This window comes from Anarhichas minor, unplaced genomic scaffold (genome assembly GCF_050575085.1).
Source record: "Anarhichas minor isolate MPS153535 unplaced genomic scaffold, ASM5057508v1 ptg000067l, whole genome shotgun sequence".
NCBI lineage: Eukaryota > Metazoa > Chordata > Actinopteri > Perciformes > Anarhichadidae > Anarhichas > Anarhichas minor.
Genome location: NW_027466513.1, coordinates 1,046,794 through 1,058,542, shown reverse-complemented (window position 1 = coordinate 1,058,542; position 11,749 = coordinate 1,046,794). Strand labels below are relative to the sequence as shown.

The following is an 11,749-nucleotide window of genomic DNA, read 5'->3' as shown; positions in this document are numbered from 1 at the left end:
CAACTTTTGCACACAGAAAACAAACATGCAGACAATTCCTCCTTTATCTTTACTCTGATCAAGTTTACATAACAGACAACAAAGTTGTTTCTCTCATGAGATTAACACAAAATATAAGATATATAAGATAAAAGATAAGGCACAAAACAATACATGTAGGTCTACTTGACAGTTGTTTGATGACAAACAAATTATTATTTTTACACATTATGCATTCTGGCAAAAAGCACACTGATGTGATGTGTGGTATTTTTGCTGTGTAAGTTTTTGTGACAACCAACCCACACCTTCCTCCTATTTGTTCTAGCATCTGACCATCCCATGACTGTGATGGTCTTGTGACTAAACAGAGACAGTTCATAATTACATACATGGACTTCATACACTCGTAGACTTTGAGTGTCAGCAGGCTGAATTAAAGTACCCAATGTGAAGTACTGTGGTGTCCTGCTTGGTTTGATTCCTAGACACAAATACAAGTATGTGCACAAGGGAAATACGATGAATCACGAGTTTGCAAAATCAATTCTTCGCTTCTCTTTGTGCTGATATTTAAAGTTTCCTTATTTGTCCACAACCAAAATAGAGAACTAAAAGCACTCTACATATCAAAAGTGTTTTAATAAAGCAGCATTCCGTTTGTAGTTACAGACTAAATGGACAAAGCTAAACTAAATGGACTAAACTGGGACAAAGGTCAAAATAATGTAAATGACCGGGATCAGCTTGTTTAAATAATTGTTAAAAGCCAATTACATCTTAGCCTTGTTCATTGGTGGAGATACTAAAAACTGATTCGTGATAGGGGAATTGCAAACAGTATAAAAATAAATCCCACATATTTTCTTCATCATTGCATCTCTTCTCTGTTTTTGGGGTATATAACCTCTCAAGGCATCAGGAAGTCAGTTTACAATACACTAGTTTACTGGACAAATATATTACATGTTGATATTCGAGAAGTAATAGCAACTTCTTCTACATCTTAAAGCAGTGCACTAAAATACCATGGTTTACTAAATACACTTTGGTCAGAGGAAACACCATGAAGTTACAAACCAGCTGTAAAGAAACACTTCAACAAAAGGCACCAACAGTGCTTTATGGAAAGAAGATGCTTCCAGTTGGAATTAGTTTCAAGTAAAATGTAAACATTAAAGATCTGGTGGGACTGATTTTCTGACCCGATTGAATTCATTATACGTACAACATGAACATTTGTTTACAGTAGATTCCTCAATAGTGTCAAAGGTTATAGGCTCTTTTTTAGTTTGTCCAAAGCATGTCTCAAAACAAGGCAAGTGATAAATGAGGAGACTCTGTGAAATGCTACTTCTTTCCTCTGTGCCTCTCTCAGCTTTTCAACAAACGTATCATTGCAGGAAGTGGTTCCTCTTTACATAAACACCTCTTGAAAAGAAATGATATAAACATAAACCGCCCCGACTCCTCCTTTATGAATTTTTTAAAAACTATAATAAAAGTAATACAACATCAATATCTGTTGTCATGCTCCCGTGGACATTAAAAGCTCCAGAGTTCTTTTGTAATGAAGAAAGTTTGTCTTTCAGTACAAAAGTAAAGTTTGTGTGAGCTGCAGTCTTTGGCACAGAGCGTCCGGGTTAAGTCCCGACGGCTGGTCTCCGTCTCAGCCCAAAAACGTCAGAGCTGCCATGATGCTGAAGCCCAGCAGGATGAAGAGCACCTTGAGGAGCTGCTTCCCGGGGGAGTTGAGCTCATGCGGGAGGATCTCCAGAAAGGTGATGTAAATAAACGTCCCCGCGGCGAGCCCCTCCAGCACGGCCTGGATCAGCGTCCCGGCCGCTAGCCGAGCCTCCATCACGCTGATGCCGACGGCGATGCCTATCGGCGACATCATGGCGAAGACTCCGATGTAAGCAGCCACCCACAACGGACGGACGGCGCTCTGGACCAGCTTCACCGACAGGCTGAACACTATGATGCTTTTGTGGACAAGAATGGCGATGCAGATCTCCAGTACCTGGAGGAAACAAAGAACAAATCCTTTAAAAGCTTCCATAGAAACACAAACAATAGTAAATGTTGATGTCATCTTGTAATTTAAGGTCATTGATGTAATTCAAAGAGGAGCTATGCTTTATAGCAAGATTAGCTTTATCAATGAAGTGCACAGATGTTCCGGTGTTTCATTTGCTGTATTATCATTATTTTATCCATTAACTGTTTCTCATTTCATCCTAAATAAAATGTACAATGTAGCAACAAATAAGGATATTAAAATATAAAGTAACATATTCTTAGATGTACTTCAATAGAGGATCTTTCCGTATCGCCCACTCCCAGGGGGTAACTGAATCATTTGTGTAATCAGTTGAGCCCATTGTTCTGTTTGGACAACGTCCTCAGTTTTGGAGAATAACATGAAGTCAACAGGCTGATATTGCAGATGAAAAGTCCTGAGGGCACATTGATACTGCTTAGGTTGTCTTGTGACCACGAGGTGCAGATCTGACTCTCATGACAGCCGGATTCCTTTCCTGCCAAAGCGTCCTGAAGCTATGAACTGAAACCCTGCTTTCTTCTGGTTACATGGGAATGTTGTGAATAAGATTCCAACTTTATTAGTGAAGCACTTTTCTAAGACAAATGTTTGTCTTAGAACACACGTACACACGTACACGTTGTGTAATTAAGCCAGAAGACCCACAGAGGTAACTTTAAATTTAAAAAATGGTTAAAAGTGTAAAAAGAAAGTGGAGAAAACAACAAATGCTGTATATTCTCTGGAACTTTGAGCAGATTAAAGGCCTCTTCAAGGGTTATGGAGCTGTTTTTCAATGAGCGGGTCCCCTTTACATTATTCCATTGATCTAAGGGTGGTGGTAACACACCAAGATATGCTGCAATTCATTCACAAATGTAGGGAAGAAGAAAACTGAAAGCTAGTGAACATGGATTTAAAAAAAGGTTTTTACAAATGTTTGAAGAAGGAAATGCACTCGATACACACAATGCATTATTGTGAGCAACAGTGGATGTAAACATGTATTTGTTTGTTTACAGGACAACTCCACAGGACCCATTGAACATCAGGTGTTTGTGTCTTCTTACCTTCGAGTCCGTGCTCTGCAGACCGATGGCAAGACCCTCAAAAACCGAGTGGAGAGAGAGGGTGAGGAAGAGCATGAAGGAGCGGAAGGGGGAGTGAGCCTGAAAGTCAACATGGACGTGGTGACCGCTGCCCTCCAGATCAGGGCTTGTTCCATGGCCGTGTCCGTGTCCGTGGCCGTGCCCTTTTCTGTTGTCCGGTATGAGGGGCGCCCTCTCCTCCTGAGCCCCTCGCATCTCCCGACAGTTCAGGACAATCCTCTCCAGTATGAGGACCATGAAGAAGCCGGCCGCCATGATGAACTCTGGAAGAGGGAAACTGGTCTGTTTGAGACCGACAGAGAGATTAATGCGCTGCAGTCTCCGTCTGATAAAGTCACGAATAAGGAAGCACTGCTTGTAGACACATTATAGTACAGTACGCAGGATGGGATATCTAAAAGTGCTACGTCGAAAACAACAGGAATAGCTGTTTAAGTCATGAAGAACACACGTCGATCACATGTTCTTACACAAGTTTATTTCATTCTTTCACTTTATCGAATAATAAATATGGCTGAGCTATTATTTATTCTTTAAGAGCATAAAAACAGTAAATAAAATTGCCTTAGCTCTCCCCAGCTTCTCAAATGTGAGGATTTGCTGCTTTAGTTCTGTTTTCTATTATTATGAATTTTTACTTCTTTCTAAAATTGTATCGACTAAATAAATAGATTAATCAAAACAATACTGACATACATTTACATGACTGATACATTTTCAATAAAAAACAATAAATATTATATGTGATGATTTATTCACAGCCTAAGTTTGTCCAAATCAATCAATCAATCAATACTTGGACGTACCGCCACCAACCGAGCATCCAGCTCAGCATTTATGTCTGACAGATAATCTGGAATGATGTCGAGAAGACATGCTGCCAGGAAAACCCCGCCGGCAAAGCAGCTGATCAGACTCAGAACTGTGCGGTGGGTGTCTGCAAATGCAAAGACAAAACATCTCTCACGTTTCCACATGAACTTACACACAATGGTTCAATTACTACAAATAAAATGCAATTAAATGCAGAGTAAACAACGCCTGTTTTCTAGCCTCAGTCATGTGTTACTCTGCTTTTGTGAAAATCTGTCGGTGATTCATGATTGTCTCTGTGAGTGAATGAGGCACTTTACATTTTCTAACTTGGCTAAATGTAACTAATTATCACTATAAACTGAGGGATTGATGGTACACCTCAGACATTGATCAAATCACCGCCATCCTTCCAAAGTTAGAACAATTGTTAGAAGATCATGTGACACATGATGATCATGAAAGCACAGAAGTCTAGTTGACTCAGCAGAGCAGTGAATCTCATGCGGATGTAATGGAGAGAAATGATACTCTCACTTCCCAGTTCCAGTGAAAAAAGCCAAAGTTCACCAATCAGACATCCCTGCTGAGTCTGTTATTACACATTACATCATTGTCAGGTGACTCCAGGCAGGAGAGGAGGATTTGTTAATGGTCGTAGTGCATTTACACATTTATGTTCACATAATAACAATGTAATGGCAGAGGAATTAGTAAACAGTTTGAGCTCATGCCAATATATGATGGCTGATTGAAATCTAGCCTGGTATTAAACACGTGACCACTGTTCTGTTATGAGTGGGTTAGTGGTTTCCGAGTCACGGTTGATAGAATCAATAGCGGTTCATTGACTTTACGACACTAAATCATGTGATTCAGTGAGACCGACAGCTGGTGAAACGGAACCACGGTATACCCTCCTCTAATCTTACTTAGGATCGTTGCACCAAACCTAATCAAAATGTGTGAACATTTAAGGTTGGCTTGTTTATCTGTCAATCGCAGTACATCGTAGAATAAAAATGAAAACCGCAAATGAATCAGCGACTTCTCCTTTTTACTTCGGCATCGGTGTAATAAAGCAAAAACTAAGCCAATCAATCACTGTTTAACTGAGATTGTAGACGACTTCAATGCCCCGACTTCTTTAAAATATGAATACGTTAACAGTGAAGAATGCTATCTTAGTAACCACAAATACTGACCTGTCCCGTTTGTGTCTCTGAACCATTTGACTCGAGCGGGGATAAATCCAAAAAGAAGAGTTAAGAGCAACAAACCGATCAGAGCGCCTATTTTCACCTGCAGCAAGAATTCCATTTTGTGGCATAAAAAGTGTGTCAGTTCAAGAGTGATGTTCGCTGCCTAACTGTACTCCCATTTCATGAACTGTGCGGGAAGCCGGAGCTTGATAGGAGTTTAGTCAGAGAGCTGCAGCAGCTTCTGTTGTTATTTAGAAGTGGCTCGCCAGTTCCGTCTACGGTGGCCGAGAAGGGTGAAAAACGTAATCGCGAAAAGCTGAACAGGGAACGTCAAGGTGAATATACTTTATTTTATACTTATAATAACAATAACACATTTTTTTAAACTTTTGTGATTTTATCAGACCTTTAATACTAATCTGAGGTAGAAAAAGTACTAAAATTAAGTTCTTAAATACAACTATGTAATACTATTAGGCCTACAAGTAAAAGTCTTACATAAGTAAAAGTGCACAAGTCTGAACATGTAGGCCTACTTGAAATATCAAAAGTGACTGTCCTTGTTACTTCAGTAAAATGTTCTCTGATTGAGATCATATTGTACATTATAAGATTAACAAGACACTGCTTTTAAATAAAATAAGTAAGTAAGGGGTCACAAGACAGAATTGTTGTCCATGCTTTTATAAAACCAGTAACTTTGATGTTGTATTAATTCATTTTTACAATATGTTTGGTGTAACTCTTGTTTGTGGTGGTTCCATTTTCCTCACTTTGTTGTTTACATTTTGAGTGGTTCCCAAATGCTTACAATAAAAATATCAAAGGCCAATTGTTGATTTCAAGTTATAATACCAGTGTGTGTAGCTGTACAGCTGTGCAGCTACACAAAACACGAGGACTGTATAAACACAGTAATAGAATGTTGGTAATCCATTAATAACATAGCATTTTAATAACCCATCAAGCTTGCATGTTATTCATGTTATGAGATCATTTCTAGAAGGAAAGACAACAGGAGCCTTCTTTTTGGCTAAACATGATAAAAACATTAAATCGTGCATGAAAAAGATAGATAGATAGATAGATAGATAGATAGATAGATAGATAGATAGATAGATAGATACTTTATTCATCCTGCAAGGGGAAATTTGTTCGCAACAGCAGCAAAAAATATACTTAAGCAATCAAGATGGCCTCATTGTAAAGACTGTGGCCTAATAATAATTATACATAAAGTGACTTGAATAAATAAGAATAATTAACTAAAGTTCAATCTTCTTATAATTATCTTTTTCCGTGGGTAACGTCATTAATTTGAGTATTTATTTATTATTTTTAAACCAGCAGATGGTGCCCTCTCACCACATTTCAAGCCACACACCACACACAAACACACACGCGCGATAGTAATCGATGACGACATATTCATGCGCCGGATATGTTTCCCCCCACCCATCGATCAGAAGCCCCGAGTGCTGATGTGTTACAAGAAAGCTCACCGCAGGGAGACTTGTGAGTTTCTTCCTTGATGCAGTAATAATACAATAACGGAGAGAAGCGGCGGTGGGTCACAGGTCGATGTCAAAGAAGACGCAGCGGAAGAGATCGACAGCAGCGGGTCAGAGAGCGAATGGCGGTGAGAGAAACGGAGACACACGCAAAGCTGCAACAGAGACACAGTGAGACAGGAACAAGTGACTGATTCACTGCTACGTTTACTTAAAAACTGTTTACTACAGATGACGCTGCCGTGCGAGGTGACTCGGGAACAGTGAGACCAACACAAGCTGCAGAAGAAGCTAAAACAATAGTGTCTGTGTGTAGGAAAGAATAAACATTTAAATACATCTGATATCATTTTTCTCCCCATTACCTCCATATTTTACTGAGCTGAATCACAGTTGAGATGTGTCAAAATGGGTAACACTTCCAGGTCATTAGTTTACTAGTACTACTACTACTACTCGTCCGTTTTGTTTTTATAGTATCTTAATTAAACATTGTATTTAACTAATATACAAGTTTTTCAAAAGCAACATAATAAATGTGCACTGACAGATCTACAGCAAAAGTTGTAAATAAAGTAGTTCTGTTGACATGATTTTGATATGTTTGGGAAATAATGAATCACTCAAAAATACGTATTTAATAAAAAAAATATTATATACAAGAAAAGCGTCTAGAGCTACAAACTTTACTTCAAGTTTGTGGAAGTTCCCATTTAAAAAAACTAAGATATCTAAAACTTAAGCTTTCATCTCTGTTCTAATAATTCGATACCAATGCTATTTATTATTATTCAGGTTTTTATTTCTGATTAGCTGTAGGTCATATATTAATAAATCTTAAGACGTGAGAACACATAACATTCACAAATCTTTAGCGTTTCAGATTTTCTTTATTTTTTTAGCAGAATCTATTAAATAAATGTCAGATATCAACTTATATTACTGCCTTCAGAGAGCAGGAAGTTTAGCCAAGCCCCATAAGCTGTTTTGCACTTGTATTTACTCAACATGCATTCATTAGTTGGTGTGGTTGATAAACAGCTTCATAACGCTGAAACGGCTCTCTGTGTTTTTGCCCCACAGCCCAAAGGTAAAGTTGGCACCAAGGGGAAGAAGCAGATCCACGAGGAGAATGTGGAGACTCAAAAGTTCTACACCAGAGTCATCCTAGGAGCTAACGTAAGAACCTCGACGCTGTTTTTGTGTCGTTGCAGTCAAAGGAAATGTCAGTGAGATGGACACTGCAGGCCTTGACCGAGTGGTCAACACAGAGTGGTCTCACTGATCAAAGCTTGTTCATCACTTCCGTTCTGCAAGTTGCTTGAATCTCATGCAAGCTGCAGATCATCACAGTATGTTTTATGTGTTTCACATTATTTATGAATTAGGGGTGGGCAATACAGTCATTTTTTATTGAAATAATGATGAATACAACTTTAATATAGTAATATATTTTGAAATGTAATTGTAAAACTGTCTGTTTTTGGCTACTACAGTGAAAATGTTAAAATGATTGATTATCATAAAAGTTGCAGATCAAAAACTACTAATTGATTCCCACCACTACCATCACACTGCCATGTCTTCCAAACCCATAAATATTCTGCTGTTTCTCCTCAGGCAATATATGTTGCCGTAAATCTTTTGGTTTTCTACAGTTCGTCTACATTTTCGACATGGGTGAGTGCATGTAATCAACATCATTTATAATCTCAATAGAGCACAAATCTGATGCACTACCTCCCTCTCTGGCTCTAACGCCTCGCATCCCTCCTGCAGCTCCTGCTTGTGTTCGCACTAGCAGTGCATGTCGGGAGCTACCGCTCCATGTCGGCCATGGCCAAGGCAGTGTTTGCCGAGGACGGAAGTCTCGTGGACGGAGGAATAGACTTAAACATGGAGCAGGGAATGGCAGAGTAAGTAGTCCCCAAAATACAAATAGGGTTCAAGTATAGTGGGAAGAGGAAGTCTACGTCGGCATGAAAACAATGTTACTATGTGAAACAACTTGGACGTGCACATGGTTTTCTATTCAGGTGTGTTTTGTGATCAGTTTTGTCCTAATCCTCTCATTGGTGGAGCATATTGAGCACAGGAAGCTTTGCAGACATTACCCAGGGCTCAAAATACTGCTTTCCCTCCTCAACTGTGTGAATGACTGAATTTATATCTTCGTTTAAAGGTGACAATGAATAGGATTTTCCAAGACTCGTACTAAAGTAATCCCTCTCACTCATCACTTATGACCCACTAGAAGTGTGTGTCTGTATCTGCAGAGACCCTGCCCTCTGCCTGTATCATCTTATATTGCTGTGGTCGTGAAGTTTCAGAGCGTCAACCTCTATGAAAACGTAGAAATCAGGTGCCAGATCGTAAGCACAAAGCCAAGAGGAAGCTACGGAAATGGCGGACAGAGAGCAGAAAACACGCAATTATAGTGAGGTGAAAGCCAAGCGGACAAAGCAAAACGAGCACCGTAACCCTATGGACGGCATTATATTAAAGTATGTAAATAAATAGCAGTCGCATGCTTTGTTAGTCCTTGCTGAAGAGGGTAAAGTTTTTCTATGTGCACAGAAACATAATTTTCAGTGATATTTTATTGTGTGTGTTCTGGTTTTAGGCACCTGAAGGACGTCATCCTGCTCACAGCCATAGTCCAAGTGCTCAGCACAATCTCCTCTTATTTCTGGTATCTTTGGATGCTGGTAAGACGATGTTCCTGATAAATCCTGTGAGATAGCTGTTCATTTTCTGCCCGATTCATTTTCTGCTTTCTTCTTGTCTCATAACGTGTGTGTGTGTGTGTGTGTGTGTGTGTGTGTGTGTGTGTGTGTGTGTGTGTGTGTGTGTGTGTGTGTGTGTGTGTGTGTGTGTGTGTGTGTGTGTGTGTGTGTGTGTGTGTGTGTGTCAGGCCCCGTTCCGAGCCCTCTACCTGCTGTGGGTGACCTTCCTGGGCCCCTGGTTTATGGCAGAAGGCCCGTCGGCACCAGAGGAAGTGAATGAGAAGAAGCAGAGGAGACAAGAGCGCAGACAGATGAAGAGATTCTGATGCTGCAGGGGCAGACGGAGCAGTATTTTTATACACAGAATCTAATATACAGATAGCGAGGAACTCATAAGTTATTCAGGAAGAAACTTTGTTGTTAAGTTAAACTCAATCCAAATCTGATACTGTGGAATCTTCTTTTCCATGTTTGTTTGTTTTTCTGCTTTCTTCTGTAATCCAATGTTCTCCCTAAGCTATTAAATGATGCGTTCTCTATTTAGATAATGTTACGGTCCAAATCTCATTCATCCTCATGCAGAGATTTAAGAGTTTTTTTTTTTTTTGCTTTTGCACAATCCCGCCACACTGTCCCCCTGCAGATTTCCATCAAACGTTCCTTAACACCCCACATGACACAGTGCCGAGAACGAGTCAAGAAACCAGCTGAAGATATTCTGTCAGTGCACATATTGTCAGGGCATGTCTTTTATTTTCTCTTAATTTTATTTTTCCAAAACTCCCTTTGATGTAAAATAATTTATGATCCTTCGTCACAGAGCTGATTGTGTTTGTGAGCTTCTAAGTCTTCTCAGAATCAACTGGATAGAATTCAAGTTTTAATAAATTACTTTTTTTGCAATAAAATAAATCCCTCCAGTGAGTGGAGTTGATCATCACATGTGTTTTCAAGAGTTTCTTTTTGTTAACGTTCAGTCATGACTTCTGAGCCATCGTTTACATTTTCCCCAGGAGGCTAAAATTAGCTTTTTGTACCTTGATGAAATGAATAGAGCATAAGAGAATCTTTTTTTCTGTAGGAAGATGTACCGAAATTTAGATTTTACATGTTTATCTGAACCTATCGTCTACAAAGAAACCCCGTGAAAGCTTTAACAAAAATGTTCCTTGTGGCTGGAAAAAGGAAAAAGCTTTTGTTCTTATTGTCATACTTTCTCCCTTTCCCTTTTTCTCAATAGCACGGCATTGTCTCTCTGCTCTTACTTGGAGATGCAACACAAAACAGAGAAGTATCTCCCAAAATAACTTGCTGCATGTCTTGGCTGCTGATTTAAGATGTCACGAAATGGTGAACAAACAGCTCACCACAATTTTCCAAAGACCAAGTAGATTTTTTTCAGATTTCTTGTTCAGTCTAACAGTCCAAAATCCAAAATGATGCTATTTACTTTGCTTGATAGATAAGCAAATTCAAACATTTCTGTTGATTGACTAAGTAAGTCAGTGTTTCAGCTCTAGTATAGTTTTAACTGAACATATTCCAGTGTGTTTTGCAAGGATGTTCCCATTCCACATAGTCATGTAACCCAACCTGGATACTCGTTCTTTTCATGCTTTGATTTGAGCTATGAGTCCACGAAACAATACCTAGTTTAATCCTTTTTAAATAATTAGTTTTTACTTCCTGCTCAATATTTGAATGTACATTTAATTGACGTGAGCGCTGCAGCCAAAGAATGACGTGGCAGCTTCAGACTTTAGAGGACAGCAAGCAGGTTGTTATTAATAATTAGAATTTTAAATACAGTTCAAGATAATGTCAGACAATGAAATTAAGTGGAACATCACGTTCAATTTCACGTGCAAAAATGTTATTTTATTATAAAGTCTGCTAAGTGACTTTACTCTTGCTTTTCAGTGTTGACAAAGTGTATTTAGTGAGTATGTTCATGCTCAGACTCCAGAGATAGTGAGTGGGCTTGCAAAGCCCAGATCTGCTCCCAATATAATTACAGATTTCTCAGATGCTCAACTCAACAAGCAAAAACCTGCATTCAGGTTTCAAGAGGAAAAAGGTTAAAAAGGAAACAAAGCAGAAAGGCATTTACAAAGTTTGCCTCGATTTATTACATACAAGAATTCAAACAGCTCTTTTTATCAAAATCTATACTCATCCTAAAGTCTTCAAACGCTTTTTTCAAAATGACTGCTTTTAGCTTGCAAGCATCCTGCCCTCCTTCATTCCAGCCGTGTGGTCCTATACTGTCTCTATTATAGGGTTATAAACAAAGTAACCGAAATTAGAGCAGCACGGCATCCAGTTGTCAGGGCCAATCCCAGATGTGGGCTTTGAGAGGGACCAT

The 11,749-nt window shown here is 39.1% G+C and overlaps 2 protein-coding genes across 4 annotated transcripts; one reads left to right on the top strand and one right to left on the bottom strand.

The window, feature by feature from the left end:
* Positions 1-30: 30 nt before the first annotated feature.
* On the bottom strand, positions 31-5,420 carry slc39a1 (solute carrier family 39 member 1). The gene is made up of 4 exons (XM_076078681.1): positions 5,151-5,420; positions 3,939-4,069; positions 3,094-3,414; positions 31-2,002 (listed from the first exon to the last, which is right to left on the bottom strand). The coding sequence occupies exons 1-4, from the start codon at positions 5,263-5,265 to the stop codon at positions 1,649-1,651; spliced, it is 921 nt and encodes a 306-aa protein (XP_075934796.1). The 5' UTR covers positions 5,266-5,420; the 3' UTR covers positions 31-1,648.
* Positions 5,421-6,579: 1,159 nt separating this feature from the next.
* On the top strand, positions 6,580-10,324 carry tmem208 (transmembrane protein 208). 3 transcript variants are annotated; one of them, XM_076078684.1, is made up of 6 exons: positions 6,580-6,829; positions 7,742-7,837; positions 8,317-8,338; positions 8,438-8,574; positions 9,282-9,366; positions 9,573-10,324. In XM_076078684.1, the coding sequence occupies exons 4-6, from the start codon at positions 8,486-8,488 to the stop codon at positions 9,708-9,710; spliced, it is 312 nt and encodes a 103-aa protein (XP_075934799.1). In that variant the 5' UTR covers positions 6,580-6,829; positions 7,742-7,837; positions 8,317-8,338; positions 8,438-8,485; the 3' UTR covers positions 9,711-10,324. The 3 variants fall into 3 exon arrangements, with proteins under 3 accessions (XP_075934799.1, XP_075934797.1, XP_075934798.1); XM_076078682.1 differs by having other exon boundaries at positions 6,581-6,786; positions 8,279-8,338; XM_076078683.1 differs by having other exon boundaries at positions 6,581-6,829; positions 8,279-8,338.
* Positions 10,325-11,749: the final 1,425 nt, after the last annotated feature.

What these genes read in the sequence shown, in the direction of transcription:
- slc39a1 (XM_076078681.1), bottom strand. Translation starts at nt 5,265, where the DNA reads ATGGAATTCTTGCTGCAGGTGAAAATAGGCGCTCTGATCGGTTTGTTG. An exon ending in TGGATGCTCGGTTGGTGGCG is followed by an intron (nt 3,415 to 3,938) that starts GTACGTCCAAGT and finishes GGTCTCAAACAG; the next exon opens with ACCAGTTTCCCTCTTCCAGA. An exon ending in TGCAGAGCACGGACTCGAAG is followed by an intron (nt 2,003 to 3,093) that starts GTAAGAAGACAC and finishes TGTTTCCTCCAG; the next exon opens with GTACTGGAGATCTGCATCGC.
- tmem208 (XM_076078682.1), top strand. An exon ending in GAGTCATCCTAGGAGCTAAC is followed by an intron (nt 7,838 to 8,278) that starts GTAAGAACCTCG and finishes GTTTCTCCTCAG; the next exon opens with GCAATATATGTTGCCGTAAA. An exon ending in CGTCTACATTTTCGACATGG is followed by an intron (nt 8,339 to 8,437) that starts GTGAGTGCATGT and finishes TCCCTCCTGCAG; the next exon opens with CTCCTGCTTGTGTTCGCACT.